Raw genomic sequence first — 20292 nt, 5'->3', positions numbered from 1 at the left:
CCACTCTGGCTACTATTCACTTGTTAACTCATCCATTTATTTATTCAAAGCATATTTACAGGGGCACCCGGGTGGCTCAGGCCATTAAGTGTCCAACTTTGGCTCAGGTCATGATCTTGCAGTTCATAGGTTCGAGCCCTGCATCGGGCTCTGTGCTGACAGCTCAGAGCCTGGAGCCTGCTTTGGATTCTGTGTCTGCCTTTCTCTCTGCCCTTCCCCTGCTCATACTCTGTCTCTCTCAAAAATAAATAAACATTCAAAAAAAACTCAGGGGCGCCTGGGTGGCTCAGTTGGTTAAGCGTCCAACTTCGGCTCAGGTCATGATTTCATGGTCCGTGAGTTCGAGCCCCGCGTCAGGCTCTGTGCTGACAGCTCAGAGCCTGGAGCCTGTTTCAGGTTCTGTGTCTCCCTCTCTCTCTGACCCTCCCCCGTTCATGCTCTGTCTCTCTCTGTCTCAAAAATAAATAAACATTAAAAAAAAAAAAAAAAACCTCAAAGCGTATTGACAGTGTCACTACAAGTGAGGTGTTTGGTGATACCATGAAGAACAAAAACAGAAATGGTCCTGTCTACATGACACTCTAGGCTCTAGAGAGTTCATGACTGCCATTCTGAATTACCACGTTTTTCTGGTTGTTAGAAAGTAGAGATTCTTGCCTTGGTTTCCAGGTACTGTTCCAGTACCACGTGACAGCTATTGCTTATACCTTCCTCAAACAAATAACTTTAGGAAGACAGCAATGAACTTCTCCAAGGTTGATAAAGGGATTCTGATTAAGGACGCTGAATTGCTTAAGGTTAAATTCTTACTGACTATCCAGAGATCGTGGACTATTCAATCCGTGACATATTTTTTAAATTCTCCAATTTAACTCACCTATTTTATAGAAAAGGCAACTGAGGTCCAAAGAAACTACATCTTTGCATTTCTTACATAAACAATTCATCTACTCTCCTTTTTCTCGTATTTCCTATGTAGGAAATATGAGAAATTCTAGGAAAAATTTTGTTAGATTTTTACACTTACCAGGGGAAGGCAAATTGGAATTAGTGAAAAGCACTACTCAAAAAAAAAAAAAAATTAATGCTTTTTAAAAACAGAAGTGTGCATGGCAAAGAGGAATTACTAAGTATTCAAAGTATTTTGTTCACTGCTGAATCCCCAGTGCCTGGAGGAAAGTAGGTACACAGTCAATATTTATTGAATCAATGAAAGAAGTATTGACAGGTATGCAACCTTTGGGGACCTATTTTAATGAGTCAGAAAAGTTGATTTAGACTAGGCATAATTGTTTCCATAATTTCAGAAAAATAAAGTTTCCATACTTTGAGTGCCCCAGAGTTTATAAAACACTTTCTGACTCCTATTTCATTTAACCTACTCAATGGCAGACTGTTATTTCCATTTCTACAAATGAAAGAAATGAGTACAGTTTTCTGTTAGAGAGAGGCTAAGTGACTTCGCAGTGCACTAAGGGGCAGAAATAAAATTCTAATCCGTTCTTCTGAATTCAAATTCAATGCAATTATCATGTCTACCTGCAGGTACATTTAAAAATTTTTAAAAACTCTTTAGAGAGAGAGAGCATGCATGAGTGGGGGAGAGGGGCAGAGGGGGAGAAAGAGAAACTTAAGCAGGCTCCACACTCAGCACACAGTCTGACACAGGCCTCGATCCTATAACACTGGGATCATGACCTGAGCCAAAATCAAGAGTCAGACGCTCAACCGTCTGAGCCACCCAGGCACCCCATACCTGCAGGTACATTTAAAAGGCTTAGAAAACATTCTTTTGAAATATGTTAATTAAATTTTTTAAGTCTCATTCTTTATGGCTAACATAAAAGATGTAATTTCTTTGGACGCTGACTGAATTATTTTAAAGTCCTTCAATTTGCAGAGGCTGGATGAACTAGGGTTTTATTATCACTTGACACAGGAAAAAATTTATACACATGAGAATTCTCTCCACCCACTTCCCCACCCTACCTCTGTACTCCAGCCAGGCTGTGACTTACCTGGTGAAGAAATTCCGGCCATACTTTTGCCAGTGATCTTTGAGAATGTCCTCCACACTCTGTTTGCGGGTGGCTAGAATGGAGAGCCAAGCAAGGACAGCCCAGAGTCCATCTTTCTCACGGATGTGGTCAGAACCTGGTGGGAGGACAGCAAACATCTGTGAGAAACGTGATTTCTCTAAAACATTTGGGAACGAACTCAATAATAAACATGTAGACCGAACCAAAACAGTCACACAACTTTACTGAGGAACTTGAATACATACTGAACAAAGTAACATAATATTGAAAAGAAGTTGATGCTTCCCAAAGTAATTTAGATATTTACAGCAAATGCCAATAAATATGTCAGCGGAATAGTTGGTAGAATTTGATATATCATTTATAAAGTATGAATGTGAGCAGAAAAAAAAATCTTAAACAAATAATGGAAGAACATGGCCATTATAGATATTCAATAATTAAAAGTCTGGTAGCTTAATGGAACAAAAGAGAGTATTTAGAAAGAGACCCATACACATATGCGACTTGAATATATGATAAAGGTATCACTTCAAGTCTGTAGGAAAAGAATGGATTACTTTTTAAATAATATTTCGGTAACTAACAGTTGGGGAAAAATTCAGTTTTTTTTCCCTATAAAACACTATACCAAAAAGATTTCCAAATGGATTAGATATTCAAATACACAATTGGAAAAGCTTTAGGGGTGCTTGGGGGCTAGGTCAATTAAGCGTCTAACTCTTAGTTTCAGCTCAGGTCATGATCCCAGGGTCATGGGATTAAGCCCGCATGAGGTTCCACACTTAAGCATGGAGCCTGCTTAAGATTCTCTCCCTCCCTCTGCCCCTCTCCCCCACTCATGCTCTCTCTCAAAAAAACTTGAAAACCTTTAAATCCTAGAAGATACATATATATATATATATATATATATATATATATATATATATAAAGATACATAGAGATATAAATATATAATGTAAATAATATAAAATATATATATTTTAAAGTCTTAGGGATAGCAAGTACAGGTAAATTCAGAATTCATAAAGGAAAAAAAATCTACGTATGTGTCTACTAAAAAAAATTACCATTTCAGGGGCACCTGGGTGGCTCAGACAGTTAAGTGTCCGACTCTTGATTTTGGCTCAGGTCTTGATCTCACAGTTTGTGAGATCAAGCCTCACACAGGGTTTTGCACTGACAGCCCAGAGCCTCCTTGGGATTCTCTCTCTCCCTCTCTCTCTGCCCCTCCCCAGCTCATGTGTGCACGCATGCATGCTCCCTCCCTCTCTCTCTCTCTGAAAATACATACATACATACATACAGTTTTTAAAGTTGCCATTTCTATCAGCAAAATCACTATAGATAAAAGCAAAAGGCCATTGGCAAACTTAAAAAAAAAACACATTTGCAATATAAAATAGATGTTTAATATATTCAATATAGAAAAAAATTATATATCAACAAGAAAAAAGTAAAACCTCAATAGAAATACAGACCAAGGATATAAATAAACAATTCACCAAAGAATAAATACAGGTACCCAATCACATAAGAAGCCAGCATTAATTTTTTAAAAAAATAAATTAAAGTTAAAACCACAATGAGAAACTGCTGCTTGCTTGGCAAATGCCACAGATTTCAAAATGAGAATACCTAGTATCAGGGGACGTTTAAGGGAAATGGGATTCCAGCATGCTGCTACAGGGAAAGGTACAATCTTCTGGAGAGCAATTTGGCAAAAAGTATCAAAGCCTTAAAAATGGACCTACTTGTGGATCCAGCAACTCCAATCTAGGACATCTTTCTTTAACCAACAGAGATTTGGTTAAATCAACTGTGGCACATCTGTCCCCTTCTGAGGTACTTGCTAAAATCTTTCTGAAACCAACAAGTTGTTTCCTCTGCATGTGTTCTGGAGACCCTTTCCAAGAGCCCGATGTGGGACACAAGTCTCCTTTTTAGCCTTTAACTTCCTTATTCTAAAACGAAACAAAGCAAAACAAAACAAAACACCACTCACAGATATTAAGTGCTACTTTCTGACTTCTGAATAGGACTCAATACAATCCCTCTCTGATGGTGCTTTGCATATTATCGTGCCTTGAATTCTTTATGTGCCTGTCTGTCCTTGATTTCCCACTGAGGCTTATTCTTCTTAAAAAGTCAGAGTATCTCACAATGCTAACTATGTAGTAGGCATGAATATCCTTCCCCTTTTCATCCTTTTAGACTCAACTCAAATGTCCTCTCCTCTCTGGGACTAGTTCCCAGCTTCCCTAGGCAGTTATGAGCTACTTTCTCTTTCTTCTCCTATAGCGACCTGCTCAAAACCTCTGCTGTGGGACATACTCCTTGCTAATCTATTTATGAGCCTTTCACCCCACTTTTCCTGTATATCCTAGAGACATCTCTTATTTATCCTTAAAACTAAGTCTGGTGACTAGCACAGCACATGGAATAGGTAAATAACTGTGAAGGAGTGCATGAATGAGTTAATTAATTAATCTACTCCAATACTTTCTCTTTCTCCTTTTGGATCATAAAAACACACAACTTTTTTTTTTTTCCCCAAAAGATCTTCTCTTCAATAAGATAACCACTTTTAGAAACAATAGTTCTCAGAAGCTGGATGCTGACAAAACCGGAGATACTAGGCAATACTTTTAGCACTTTATGTAACAAATTTTTCGTTTACCTAATTTTACTATCTATGGACTTTTATTCGCCTGTATTGCTATTTCAAGGAACAGAAATTAGCTCTCTGGCCCTCACAGCATTTGCAAATGATGTTATGGTAATTGCTCACCCTGAGCAGCAAGATTTTGGCAGCTTCCCCTATACATTTAGAATTCATGACAAAAGTATACAGCTTTGCAATTATTTGTCTATGCTTCCAGGGGGTATTTTTCTTCCTTCCTTTTCTTTTCCTTACTTATTTAGTTATTTATTTAGGCTAGCCTAAAAGCATAGGGTTCCTTTGTGCTTTTCCTGTTCTAAGTAAATAAAATAAAATCTAAAAATCTTACCCAACTCTTTAGTTATTTGGAGATAACTAAATGACATACCTAATATTCTCAACAAAATATCTGCCTTTGATAACATACACAATTATTGTATTCCATTTGCACGCTCCCTGGTCTTTCTGGAAATTCTGACTACTCTCATTAATCATATTTATCTAATCAAAACTCTAGGTAACTCTATGGGGTGCCTGGGTGGCTCAGTCGGTTAAGTGTCCAACTTCAGTTCAGGTCATAATCTCACAGTTCATGGATTCGAGCCCCACATCGAACTCTGTGCTGACAGCCCAGAGCCTGGAGCCTGATTCAGATTCTATGTCTCCCTCTCTCTCTCTGCCCCTCCCCCTCTGGCAATCTGTCTCTCTGTCTCTCAAAAATAAATACATGTTAAAAAAAATTTTTTTTTAAATACATAACTCTAAGTAACTCTAATGCTCAGAAAATCTGGGCACATTCATTTTCTTTAGGGTTCTAATGAATGATGACAAGCTCCTAGTGAAAAAAAAAAGACAATGATGTGTGGGTGGGTATGCAGGTGTGTATGTTTCTAAAGCTGTTGCTTTTGCAGTCATGGAGGTTATATTTCAATGGAAAATGCTTTATATTTAAGAGTCACAAAACCAGAATCTGAAACACTGCTACTTATTAGCTGTTTGAATTTGAACAAGTCACATAACATTTCTGAGCCTCAGTTTCTTTGTACAATGGGGATAATGTCACCTTTCTCACACAATTTTAAGACTTTAGTGTGACAGAAAGTAGCACTGGTCTATGAACTGTTGAATACTATATAAATAAATGCAAAATACCATCATGGATAAGGGAAAAATAAAAAACTTTTGGGGAAAATGAATGCTTTCCACTACCTTATTAAGTTTTCAAAAATGTCTCTTAACTACATACTGGTGAAAAAAATGGAATAGAACCCAATATGCTTTTTTCTCTGGGCAATGGGATCACAGTGTTTTTCTCTTCTTCCTTATCTAATTTTCCGATTATGAATGTGAGTTACTGGTATCATTTGTTTCATTTTTAAAAAAGTAAATGAAGCCAAGCTCCCACAATTGTGAGACAAGGGAAACACCACCGGCAAGCACCACTAGTCCTCGCTGACACAAAAGCAGTGGTGGGTCTCTTTGTATTTGGTCCAGCTTAGAGACCAACTGAGTGCATGGGAATTCTGCCCCTTCAGCATCTTCAAACACCTGTCACTTAACTTCGGCCTAATCAGCACCTTGTGATAAGTATAAATTCAGCTCAGTCAGAGCGGTCTCCAGGTTTCGGCCAAGAAAAATGTCAACCCTTGCCGAGGGAGCCAAAAGCTAACAGTTTAGGGATTAGGTTGCATCTACCAGTATAGGCATCTCAGGAGTGCTGGGCTCCTCCTGCTTCTGGCTGGTGACGGGTCTGAGGACGGGGAAGTGGCAAATAAAAAAGAGCTACGTGGAGTTGTCTGAAAACACATGCATCGGTCTCATGTCTCTCTTTATCTCTCTCTGCCCATCTTTATCTCCCCTTTGGTCTTCTAAACACGCTATTTTCTCTGCCTGAAAATTTCCACTCCAAACATACCTATCAGCTTGGCTAACATCGCCTGCAATGACTTTCAACTTCCCCCAAAACCAGGATGCCCTTCTTGTTGCCCTTCAGGCTCACCTCTAGTCTATCATACCTTGTCTGTTCTTACCCTACCTGGACTATGAGTTGTATCCCTAGCTGGTGCCTGGTACATAGCCAGTTCCCAGTAAGAGTTTGCCCAAAGAATGCTCAGACCCCCGTTGACTGGATGGGAGGTTCAGCAGACCTGCTCCATCTTGTCTTTTTTATGGCACAAATGAATTTACTCTGAAAGGGCTGCTAAGCTGCTCAGGAAACCACTTCCAGATTGCTTGAGCCTGTGGGGGCTCTCCTCCAGCAGCCCACAGACTTTCCATTTAGCAAGTAACCCTCTTCTGCCTTGTGACTGTCCCTGGAACTATTTCCTTTGGGGGAATATAGTAAGTGCCTGATAGGCAGGAACTGTGTCTTAACCCAAACTCCATTTTATGCTCAACGAATATGAATCAGTGCCTATCATGTTCCAAGTCCAAGGAAAATACCAAGATGCATAAGACATGTTACCTGCCCTCACAAATAAGCACAGACATACAGGTGAGGGAAATAGACATGCAGGTAATAGTGTAACTGAGTTACTTATAATTAGGGCATCAGCCTAGTTTTAGTAGGGTACTTGATCTGGCAAATCTCCAGAGACGGGATGTTCTAACCTTCCCACGGGGACTTCACCTACAGGAAAATGTACTCCAGAGCTATGCAAATTAGAATATGCTGAGAACCAGACAGAAAATCAGATCTCTTTTACCACAGGTTGGTGCCCTGACTAAAAGCTCCCAGGGCACCCTGTACTTCACCTCTGATCACTCTGCACACTTGTAAGTACGTGGCCAGAGTCTGACTTCCTTCCCCAAATGCAGACTTTTCAGAGCCCTGTACAAGGTCATGCTCGGCATTGTGACCCTTTAGCCTAACTCAGTACCTGGTTCACAAAGATCAATAAACATCTGAGGAATGAGTTGATGAAAAGAAACACAAACATGAAAAACTCTTCATAAGAAATTAAAATTAAAAGAAATTTGCAAAGCAAAGTACAATGTTGTACTTCTAGTTATCACTCCCATAGGATGCATCATTGCTAGAACCTTTTAAAGATGAAAGAGGAAAAAAATATTTCTAATCTCTAGACCTGGCCAGATCATAATTTACTGGCATATTTCCTTATGATACCAGGTTGATCTTCAGCTGGTTTCCTATCCCTGTTTCCCAAGCCCCCCATTTTCCTGAAGAAGAGTTTCAAAAGCAATGACATTCTATTCTATTTGGTGATTTCACTTTCTATTTCCTTCCCAGTTTCCGAACAAATTCAAGGTGGGACAGAACTGACCACTCTGCCCTCTGCCATTGTGTATAAACGTGCATATCATCATCCTCAGTTAGGAGGAAAAACAACTTTGCATCATGAGATCAACCAAAAACAATAGGTTGATGCTGTCTTCCGCTGGTGCCCATTTCTGAGTCCCTTTATCCAAGGCATTTGTAATGCTGATGACTGAGGAAGTGTTCTAGCCTCTGTGGCTATGATAATCGTGTGAGACAGCTGCTGTTTCTCCACCATGGACAGGCTAATATATGCTCGGTAACATTAGTAATATTATGGCTTGTGCTCTGAAATGCTGGTGGCTTGTTTTATTTGGTGAGCCAGTTCTTCTGAACTCCTTCGTGCCTCTTTGCAAGCAAACCTCTTTTCTTTTATAAGAGCTCATCTGTTCTCACAAAGACCTTGGGTCCCTGACTCTGGACTATGGAGTGGGAATGGTGTTAAGTTCCCACAAGAGTGACAGACTGCTTCAAGAGGTAAGGTGAAGATTCCCCACTGAGGTGGGTGTTTAAGCAGAAGAGAACCGACTGCCAGTTATGATTCCAACAGATAGGAAATCACATCGGATGGCTTTTGAAGTCTTTTCATGTCCACCTCCAGGATTCTGTTTGTCTAAATGGAGGATGCCAAGTGAATTATGTGCTCAGTCACTCATTTATTCACCAAGTGTTTGCTGAGTGCCTATTCCATGCTAGCCTTTATAGGAGGCTCTGGGGATATGATGTACAATAAGACACATGTAATTCCTGTCTTCATGGAACTTACAGTCTAGTGGAGCCTAGATATTAATCAAGTAATTGTAAATATTTTTAAAGATTACAGCTGCAATATGTGCAACAAAGGAGAGAAATGTGTAGTGCCATGAGAGCCAAGAAGAAGGGGTTGTGACCCACAATGGAAGGTTAGGGAGGCTTTCCTAAGAAATTGCCTCTGCTCTCGCCTGGAAAAACAAAAATAAATGACCCTGTACTCAATGAAGCTACAGAATTTAAACACTGCAAAGCTTGTATAATCACTAATGTCCGCCCTAAGAAACTCTGTAAAGAAACTGCTGGAAGCATTCACCAGAGAGGGACTAGCAGGTGGAAATTAACTACTTTATAAACAAGGAGATCGGAAGTTCAGTTAAATAACTTCAGCTGCCACTCATTCACAGCAGTGGAGACCCATAGCTATGCAGGTTGGTTTTTAAAACGTTTATCTCAGAAACATTACAATTTTCTTTATTTCAAAGAGAAAGAGAGTTTGTGGATTATCTTCATGATGCATTCTCTCTTTGCAAAAAAAAGATATCAAAGAGAAGATAAAATCACAGTTGGCCCTTAGCATTTGAATGGGTTAATAAATAAATAAATGAATAAGCTTTAGCAAGAAATCATTTACAGTCTAATGTGTTCAAAGAAATCAATCCCTCAAAGGTAACATGAAAGACGAATTTTCTTGACAAATTCTCCTGAGTAAAAACTTAAAGAGGTTTAATTATCTACATTATATGAGCTAAATAGTATTATGAAATGACCTGAAAGCTAATATAAATGAAAGTTGTTTCCAAAAAAAAAGGCCAGGGCCCAGTTCTCTAGAAATAATCATCCTACTCTAATCTTTATTTGTCAGTTAGGTGACACATGGATTTGGGCTCAGTTCTGGACATGATGTAAGAGAGGCGCTCGTGAACTTGGAAGCATCTAGAAGCTGGTGCTGGGTATGTAAACAATGTGAAGTGAGGAACGACCAGGGAAACTGAGGATGGGTGACTTGGAGAGGAAAGGACCAGCAAGCTGCCTTCCAGTACGTGCAGCCCTGTCACATGAGAAAAGCCACTTGTGCTATGCTGTCTCCAGGTTTGTTCCCAGCCACTCTATATCAGGGACTCCTACGTGGGTCCAGGGCTCAGACCTACCTTGCCCAGTGCTTCCCACATGGGTCTGTGGGGCAAGATGTTACTGGATATACCACACACAGAGAGAGAGAGAGAGAGAGAGAGAGAGGGAGAGAGAGATGCAGCTAACTATGTTTAGATAAAACTGTACAAACAGGATTCCTTATAGTAAAATGTTTTGGAATCTTCAAATGTTAATATCATTATGAATATCCAAGACAGAGCTGCATTCCAAGTTTTCCAATCTCTGTTGAACTCAGAGCCCTCTCATGAAATCAGTAACCTTCCACATAGCCCAACACCCTGGAAACCCTTGTTCTAAACTTTTCTCACTCTCACAATGCTCAGCACTGGTATAGGTACAGGGTGTTAGGAAACCAAAGGCTAAGATGTGGTCCCTGCTTTCGAAGACACCTTTAACCATAAAGAAGAATGGCTGAAAGCAAGCCTGCACTTGATAACACTGGGTGGGAATTTCATAGAATAAGACCACCTCACAGGTTCATGGGCATTCATCTGGTATCCCATGGAGTAATGTGGCATCGTCCATATTTATGAAGTAGGAAAAAACTAGGCCAGTGGCCTTGATTTCTCTGACCAAAGATGTAGAACATAGTAAACCATCAAGTCTTCTCTGTGGACGGCTGTTCAACCCCAAGACTCATCCATCTTTCTTAATACCCTCCAATTCTACCAAGTCAATTCATTACCAAGGAGCATTACCACTCCCTCAAGGATATTAAATTTCTTAGATCTTTGTAAATAGGTGTCTCAAATTTACCAGCTCATTCTATCTACTTACCCCAGGACTTGTAGGAAAAGAAATAAAATCAGCAGTTTATTCTCTTTAACCCAGTATGAATTGCAACTCAATTGGAAGGCTTATAGAATGCCAGATTTTGATCTTTGCTTTGTTTTGGTACTGAAGGACCAAGAAGATTAGTCCTTTTGTTTCACAATGTTGCCTAAAGAGACGGAGAGGAGAAGAAATGCAGCCAGTGAAGTACCTTGTAACCTGACTGGAGACCAACACTTGGAAAAGGGCCATAGGCCTGAATGGTGTTTAGAAAGGTGAGAAATTGATGTAGGTTGGATGAGGTAGTAGAGAAGGTCATGTAAGTGGGACTTCAGGATAATATTTGGACAGACAAAGAGGAGGAGGGAGAGCACAAAAAGTGGGGTCTAAGGGTCTTGAAACATCCCCCAGCATACCACGCTCCCCTTTTCCAACATACTACAATTTATGCAGACATCTTCATGGACAAGGACATATTTTTAATTTCTTGATCACCTAGCAACTTAGTTCCACCCTAATGATCTCCTCTCATTTAACCTTAATAAATCATAACTTGTTGCTATAGAAAACTCGGGCCCATTGAAGAGAAAGATTTAATGCCATGCTGACACCTCCTCTTACAGAAAGACGAAAAACTGACTCGCTGCACCATATTTCTTCCCAGAAATGAAAACATTTATAAAAGTTTCCTTGACCACGGAGGGAAGAAACACATGTTTATCACTCTGTTTAATCTCTACAGACTCAGTGACCATGCTGCCGGGGAGGCCCCCAAACTTCCTGTCACGGTGGATGTGATCCTCTGAAAGTAAAATTAGCCCTCCTCAGCTAAGCATGCTCACTGCTTTTCCAATGTGTACACTTCACCAGGGTTGTTATAAATAAATTGCATCTTGATTTAGGACACATCAGCTACCGTTGCTATTTCAGTCCTGCCTTAGCAAGTCTGTGCTTTCCCTGCAAGTAATGTTTACAGGAAAGAAAATGGTAGCACAGGGCCACGCACTTACCGGTCCCAAAGCTCTCCTCCCCACAAAGGGACAGTTTGCTCGCATCCATCAAATTCCCAAAAAACTTCCAGCCAGTTGGGGTCTCATACAAAGCGATCTTTGTAGCATTAGCCACCCTTCAAAGGCATGAAATCAAAGTTACATCACAGCAGGACTGTTAGCTTAGCTACGTGAGGGATGGAAAATAGCAACCGTTATTGTAATCAAGGGTCCCATTTAGCATTGCTCAGAGGTACACATAATTCTAAGATTGGTGGAAAATCGTAGGAGAAAACTTGTGCACAATGGACTATTATATGTGGAATCAGAGGAGGGAGTAAAAGAGGAAGGAGAAAGAATTAATTCAGGTCACTAAGTTTAATATTTTAGAAGAAGCAACAGTAGCGAAATGTGCAAGGCTACTTTTTTAGGCTATTTAATGTTTTGGTTAGAGACTGCATCTATACCCATTCCATAAAGAACAAAAGAATGATGTTTTGATGCACTTATAATCACAGAATCATAGAATATTGAGTTTAGGGGGTCACCATTTTACAGAAAAGGAAACAGGGTCTAGGATGTTATGTGACCAGCCCAAGGTCACACAGCCAGGATGACCAATGGCCTGCTATTCAGGTGCCCCGTCAATGCTCCTTTCATTTCACCAGAGGCCCAGAAAGGACAGGGTGCAGTAGGTCTCCCATTTGTAGTGACTTCCCCACACTGTTCCTTGGTCCTCTCTCGCCTCTAACACATCTTTTACTCCTATATATCTGTAGACTATTTAAAACCTTTAAGTGATCTCTTTTTAAAAGATTCATTTCCCGGGGCGCCTGGGTGGCGCAGTCGGTTAAGCGTCCGACTTCAGCCAGGTCACGATCTCGCGGTCCGTGAGTTCGAGCCCCGCGTCGGGCTCTGGGCTAATGGCTCGGAGCCTGGAGCCTGTTTCCAATTCTGTGTCTCCCTCTCTCTCTGCCCCTCCCCCGTTCATGCTCTGTCTCTCTCTGTCCCAAAAATAAATAAACGTTGAAAAAAAATTAAAAAAAAAAAAAAAAAAGATTCATTTCCCTCTGAAAAGTAAGACTAATCTACATTTCATTCACTGTTTTAATAAGTTCTGCCTTCCAGAATGCTTGCCTTATTACTAGCAAAGTAATGTCATGTTTAGATTCTAACATCTGAGGAAAATTAAATCCATAATTTTGAAAGTGAAAGTACAATAAACCTTTACCTGGGTAATGAGATATTTCCATTGTGGTTCTATGTGTATTATCGATTTTTTCCAAAAATTAGAATTAAGCTGCTCTTGGATGACATAGACGTGATTTCAGGATCTGCTAGGTCTAATTACAACAGCCTGGCCGAGATCAGCTCACAACTTCAGATGCAGGATGTGGAAGCAGAAGCACCAGCCTCTAATTCTAGCTCTGATTTAGCTGTGGGGTCCTCGACAAGACAGCTAACCTCTCTGACCTTCAGGTCCCTCTTCTTTAGGGTAAGGATTGCTGTGGCTCTGTGTAGACTAGAAATCACTCTGTGAATATTAGTCATTACCTTCTTCTTAGCTGAAGGAAAGTCAGCACTAATTCTGTAACACACACATATGCGTGCGTGCACGCACACACACACACACACACACACACACACACACACACAGTGGGAAACTACTACATGGCCCAGCTGGGCCAATTAGGAGCCACGGTTCTGGGTTCAAATCCTCACTCGGCCATTTACTAGCTGGGTGACTTCGAGCAAGTTACTTAATTTCTTTGTCCTTTTGTTTTCCCACCTGTAAAGCAGGGCTATAGATAAAATTGACCTCGTGAGGTTGTTCTGAGAATTAAATGACTTCAAACATAAAATACTTAGTGTCTCACACAAGGCAATGTTCAATAAATACTAGTTATTACTATAAGAACCTACATGTATCCATTCTGCTTTCTTCTCTGACCTTGACCTTTTATTCAGTCACTCATTCCTTATCCATTCATTCTGCAAACATTTGCTGGGTATCTAACATGTTCTAATTAACATTCTTCCTAGTCCTCATTTATTATTTCTTATATTTTTCAATTGTTTTAGATGTGATCTCACAAGCCACCTCAAAGCCTTTGTAAATGAGGGGATATGTAATAAATAAACAAATAAACAAATAAGCAAATCAGAGATATCAAGTGTTTATTGTCACTGGGTCCTTTCTTTCTCATAAAAACTGAATTTTCTTTGATTTTCTTTAACTATTTGAGCTTTCTATCTATTTGGATTTGGGATAAATGAACATTTGTTGTGTTTGTGCATGGATGGGTATCCAGCCAGGGATGGATGGGGAATGTTTCTTTATACACTGATCTTATTTCAGATTGCTCTCTCACTCTGTGTGCACACCTGCTAAAGGACAGTGATGATTCTCTAGAACGATGTCTTTGGTACAACAGGGCTGCCATCTGTGCATTTCTTCATTAACATTCAGTGGTTCATTTCCTAAAAAGGTGTCTGTATGGGGGCGTGTGTGGTCTACTATGTGCCAGGCATACTATGGACAGGCAAAGTTTAGGACAGAGAATAAGACAGTCTTTTCTCTGTAGAAGTTTACAGTCTAGCAGGGCAGACAGTCAAGCAAACAAGCTATCAGAACAGGGTGGTAAGTGCTGGAATGGAAGAAGTGCAGTGTAGTAAGGAAGCACAGAGAGGGGGATATCTAATCCAGAAAAAGCCCACCCATTCCTTCATAAAACAAACACTTATATCTGGAATATAAAAACAAAACAGGGGCGCCTGGGTGGCGCAGTCGGTTAAGCGTCCGACTTCAGCCAGGTCACGATCTCGCGGTCCGTGAGTTTGAGCCCCGCGTCGGGCTCTGGGCTGATGGCTCAGAGCCTGGAGCCTGTTTCTGATTCTGTGTCTTCCTCTCTCTCTGCCCCTCCCCTGTTCATGCTCTGTCTCTCTCTGTCCCAAAAATAAAAATAAACGTTGAAAAAAAAAATTTTTTTTTAAATAAAAAAAAACAAAAAAAAACAAAAAAAAAACAAAACAAAGAGACTCTTAAATAGAACAAATTGGCAGTTCCCATAGGGGAGGGTGGAGGGGGGAATGGTAAAAGAGGTAAAGGGGATTAAGAGGTACAAGTCACAGAGATGAAAAGTACAGCATAGGGACTATAGTCAGTACTACTATAATAACACTGCATGGTGACAGATGGGGATGACACTTATTGCGGTGAGCATTGAGTAATATACAAAACTGTTCTATCAATGTGTTGCCCACCTGAAACTAACAAAACATTGCATATTAATTATACTTCAATTTAAAACAATTTAATAAAACAAACATTTAGCACATACTATGCATCAGATGCCCAGGCTGCAAGGGAAGGAAGACAGTTCCAGACACAGAAGAGCCTGGTGAGGGCCAAGGGACTGGAGAGACTTACCGGTCCAGGGCCCCACTGGTGGGCATGCTGCGGGCAAAGCCTCGGACCCCAGTTTGCTGGAAATACGGAATGCTGAAGATGTTGGCAGCAATGACAGCCACGGAGTCTGAAGGGTTGACAAAGAACCCGTGCTTGCCCAGAATCATGTTTCGATCCTTTGAGAGAAGGGTGATTCAAAAGAAGAGCTTTTAATCAAACTGCTGGAAAAACAATCTTACATGGGGAGGGAGGGAATGGGAAAGGGTAATAAAACTCTAATTTATAAAACTTAAAACTGATACCTTTATTCCTACTGGGTTCTAAACACTGGACTTTGTTTCTAACGGATCTATACAGTGCCACTGCACCAAAGGCATCCCCATGCCAAAAAACTAAAACTGTTTTCAATTAAGTGTATGCACAAACTCCTTCTGAACAAAAACTCTGTTCTCCCTCCAGAGGCCAGCTGACTTTAACCTCCCAGACCTCTTCCAAACTCTGGAATCCATCACCTCTCTCCCAGAGGAGAGAAGAGATCGAAACAAGAGAGAAAATGTTGGCTATTCACATAGTTTGGTGGGTCTACCAGACATCTTTTGAGGAACAAAGCAGACTTCTTCAGGAAAGGGCACCTAAATCACGGTCCCGCCATTGGATACAGGACCCAGCAAAACATGCTGCCACCTTCACTACTTCCTTGATGCCTGGTATGCAGGAAATACTCAAGTAACTCAGCATATGGAGGGAAAAACTCTCATCACACACTGCTGCAGAAAGATACATTGCAAAATAGTCTCTCCAGGGATCCTTTTCATTTTTCAAAATTTTGATATGGAGAAATTTGATTTTTAGGAAGTAATGGATTCTAGCTGAATTTAAAGGACAAGAGCAGTAAAAATATTTTTTCAGCTAAGGAAATAGATGTAGTGCCTCTCTCTGAGATACCAAGAATACAAAACCACTTAAATTACATCTATCCTTTGTCTGCTATGTATTCACCAATGTACATAAAACAGCCTGCTTAGTAAAAGTATTAATTGTAGAGGAGGAATAAAAGGTTTATCCTCTCATTATAATTTTATCATTCAACCAATGAGAATGAACAAATGGATATATTATAAGGCCAAAATGCTTTCCAGAGGTTGAATAAACCTAGGATGGGTTTCTAGAACCAGACCAGCTCATGAAGCACCATTCCATCGTAACTGAGCCCTGATCACCCTGCCACTCTTAGAAAATCTGAATGTCTAAAATTAAGCACATGGGTTACATTTCAAGGACTCATTTATGTTCAAGAGGATCTTCTAACAAGTTAGCCCTGACCCTATGGTGCAATAAGGACTCCTCGACTATCACTCATTCACCGAGCCCACAAGACCTGACAGAAGCAGCCTGCTTCTTCCTCCTTTGTAGGAACAAAGGGTACTGGCCTATACCAGAGTTCACTTCAATGCACTTGTACCCACCCCATCTCCATCAAAAGCAGCCCCAAAGTCGTGCTCTCCTGTCTTCATGGTCTCCACCAGGTCAGCAGCGTAAGTGAGGTTGGGGTCAGGGTGGTGGCCTCCAAAGTCTTCCAGAGGAACACAGTTAACTGCTGAGTTCGCAGGGGCACCGAGTTCTTCGCAGAGGATCTTCTTCACATACGGTCCCACGACTACGTAAAATGTGAAATGAAGAATCAGAAAATAGAACTTATTAAAGTATTAGAAGACTGGGGGAGGAGGTGGAGGTGTTCTAAGGAGAATGGCATGGACAATGAGAACATGAAAACCATATTCAGGGGCCAGTGGAAAGGTAAGACTCACTAGGATAGAAGGTTTTGCAAAAAGAAATAATGAGAGATTTGGTTGGAAAAGGTGGGGCTAGTTGATGAAGGAGAATGGGGCAAGGGAGGGGAGTTAACTTCTATGAAGGCCCTACTATAACCCTTTGCAACCATTTTCTCACTCTTTCAAAAACAAAAAAAGCTCACAATGTGGTAGAGCTTAGTGCTTAAGAGCTTGGACTCTGGAATCAGAATGCGTGGATTCAACTCCCAGCTCAGTTAATCACTGACTGTACAACTTTGGTAAAGTTATTTAATCTCTGTGTGTCTCCATCTACCCTATCTGCAAAATGAGGATAATAACAGTAGCTACTTAACAGGGCTGGTGTGAGGATTCAATGAGTTAATAAATATGAAGCCCTGAGAACAGTACCTGGCACGTAGGTTATAAATGTTTGCATTATGATTATCACCTCTACTTTATAGATAAGAAAACTGGTCTGAGATGAAGCCATTTGCCCAAACTTACATATCTAGTAGGAGTGGGAGCTGGGATTCAGAGCCCTAATCTCTTAACTGTATCCAGCTATAGGACAAACTGGTTAAAAACACAAACAACAAACCAAAACAACAACAACAACAACAATAACAAAAAGAGGGGTGCCTGGGTGGCTCAGTTGGTTAAGCGTCCGATTTCAGCCTAGGTCATGATCTCATTGTTCCCGAGTTCGAGCCCTGCATCGGGCTCTGTGCTGACACCTCAAAGCCTGGAGCCTGTTTCAGATTCTGTGTGTGTGTGTGTGTGTGTGTGTGTGTGTGTGTGTGTCTCTCTCTCTCTGCCTCTCCCCCACTCATGCTGTATCTCTCTCTGTCTCAAAAATAAATAAAACATTAAAAAAAAATGAAGAAGAAAGAAAAACAGAACTACCAACCACAGGAAAAAAAAAAGGTCACATACTTTTATGGTGACATTTTATACAACTACCAAGAACCTTCATCTCTAATATGCTAAGAATGTGTTTTCATCAAGGAAGGTACTGACACCCATAGAAGCCACAGAGGTCAGAACAGTGGAGAATATGCTTCTCCAGTGATTGGGGCCACATGTTAAGGATACTATGGACACACCACAGAAAAAGGTCAAGGCAGCCAGGGAGGTGAAGGATATAGAAACTGAGGCGTTAAAGGAATACCTGAATGGCCAGGAGAATGAAGTATACTTCATGACCAGCTTTTCCTACTCCATCTACCACCACAAGCCCTTTCTTTTTATTTATTTATTTTTTTATTTCAAGTTTTTATTCAAGCTTCAGTTAGTGAACATATAAAGCCTATTCTTAAGCCATTCTCCTCATTTTTCTAACATAACATCTTTTAAGCCTTCATGTCTTTGCTACAGCCATTGCCTCAGCTGGAAATGACTACCCTAGATCCTTCTTTCATGAAAGAGTTGGTTGCCAACTTCTTCCAGGAAACCTTTCTTGATATGGCTAGTCAAGTTATGCCTTCTTCCACACCCCAAAGAGAATACTTGAAATTTTATCTAACCCTCATTTTGTTGGCCTGGCGGTAGTTTTTGACCCATCCCATCTCCCCAGGCATTGCAAGCTCTTTGAAGGAAGTCTTCTGCTGAGTCCCAGCCCACCACCCCCCTATGCACACATGTAGTAGGTACTCAATACATACTTGTTGAATACTTTGAAATGACAGAATAGCTTTTGTCTAAATAAGGAAGTAGACCCATTCTATGAGACTCCAGAGGCAAGCTAGGACTCAACAGTAAAGTTCCAGGGATAGAAGATTTCAGCCCACAGAAAGGTTTTTTGTTTTTGTTTTACAGAGAAAGGGGGAAGGAGAGTGAGTGGGGGAGGGGTGGGGGGAAAGGGAAAGAGAATCTTAGGCAGGCTCCATGTCCAGCACAGAGCCCAATGCTGGGCTTGATCTCGCGATCTGAGCAGGAATCAAGAGTTGGATGCTCAACTGACTGCCACAGAAGAAGGTTTTCTGTGGTTTTACAGGGTAACAGGAGGCCCTGAACAACATCATTGAGAGGGTTCAATCACAGACAGAAAGTTTTCCCCACTAGGGAAAATCCTTCCCACTCAAAGATTCTAAAATTCTAAATTTATTACAAAACAAATAAACAACCTAAGTGCTTGGAATTCCCATATTCCAACATGTGAGACAGTTTCATGGTTCTGATTCACAATGATGGCTGCTATCTCTGCTGACCTGGCCATGCACCCAGAGAGGAAGAAGAGGGAGAGATACCCAACTGTTGTTCTGGAATTTAATCCTCAGCTTGCTCTTGTAGGCTCTGCTCTTCTAAGAAAAGGTACATGTGGGGGCAGCTGAGTGGGGTATGGGACTCACAAGCATGTTTACTTCATCTAGCAAATGATACCTCCCCCTCGGAATAGATGGGGGTGTGCAGGAAGAATGTAAGGTATCTTCTGAGGGGAAGGAAGAGTCCATAAAAACAGTTGCATGTTATTCAAGGCCTGATACTTAATGTGGAAACTCCAACCTTCGCACTACCTTACCATGAGGAATGTCTCTCCTATTTTTGCTGTGTACAGTTAGATTTTCATCTATGTGAATAATGCTCTGAAATGGTTGCAAAATCACTATTTAAAAACCATGAAACAGGGGGGCGCCTGGGTGGCGCAGTCGGTTAAGCGTCCGACTTCAGCCAGGTCACGATCTCGCGGTCCGTGAGTTCGAGCCCCGCGTCAGGCTCTGGGCTGATGGCTCGGAGCCTGGAGCCTGTTTCCGATTCTGTGTCTCCCTCTCTCTCTGCCCCTCGCCCGTTCGTGCTCTGTCTCTCTCTGTCCCAAAAATAAATAAACGTTGAAAAACCATGAAACAGGGGCGGCTCAGTTGGTTAAATGTCCAACTTCAGTTCAGGTCATGATCTCACAGTTCATGAGTTCGAGCCCTGCGTCAAGCCCTGTGCTGACAGCTCACAGCCTGAAGCCTGCTTTGGATTCTGTGTCTCCCTCTCTCTGCCCCTCCCTTGCTCTCTCTCTCTCTCTCTCTCTCTCAAGAATAAATAAACATTAAAGAAAATCAATAAAAACCGTGAAACAGTCTTGAGAAAAGGCTTGTTAAAGCATCACGATATGCAAGGTAAAAAGCAGCTCCATATCTTTGAGAGAAGGGAAGGGAAGAAAACTGGCTCCTTACCACCATGCATGGCATCTATACGAATCTTTAGTCGGTTTGGACCAGAAAGCAGTTCCTTCAGTGCGTTGAAATCAAAGATGTTTCTCAGCATTGTAGCATAAGCTTCCACAGAGTCCACAATTTCCACTGTGAGAACAAGCAACATTAAAAGATGGGGGAGCCAAACACATGAAGAAATAGTATCCTCTGAAATGATTCTACTGCTGTAAACCCACAATAGCTATTTTAAAAGGACAATTATTGAGGAATGTGTTCCAATGTGCCCGGGCTGTCACATGATCTCTTA

The 20292-nt window shown here is 41.0% G+C and overlaps 1 protein-coding gene across 3 annotated transcripts in view; it reads right to left on the bottom strand.

Annotated features, from left to right (window-relative positions):
- The window catches only part of PGM1 (phosphoglucomutase 1), a 65940-nt gene that overhangs the window by 9467 nt on the left and 36181 nt on the right, over nt 1-20292 (bottom strand). For all 3 annotated transcript variants that reach the window (XM_043575172.1, XM_043575170.1, XM_043575171.1), the window contains exons 4-8: nt 20007-20132; nt 16519-16709; nt 15074-15228; nt 11665-11780; nt 2019-2154 (exon numbers count right to left, since the gene is read on the bottom strand). In XM_043575172.1, the coding sequence (XP_043431107.1) occupies nt 2019-2154; nt 11665-11780; nt 15074-15228; nt 16519-16709; nt 20007-20132 (724 nt within the window). The remainder of the gene's footprint in view (nt 1-2018; nt 2155-11664; nt 11781-15073; nt 15229-16518; nt 16710-20006; nt 20133-20292) is intronic.

The sequence above is a fragment of the Prionailurus bengalensis genome, chromosome C1 (genome assembly GCF_016509475.1).
Source record: "Prionailurus bengalensis isolate Pbe53 chromosome C1, Fcat_Pben_1.1_paternal_pri, whole genome shotgun sequence".
In the NCBI taxonomy this organism is placed as follows: Eukaryota; Metazoa; Chordata; class Mammalia; order Carnivora; family Felidae; genus Prionailurus; species Prionailurus bengalensis.
This window is presented reverse-complemented; position numbering and strand designations above follow the sequence as displayed.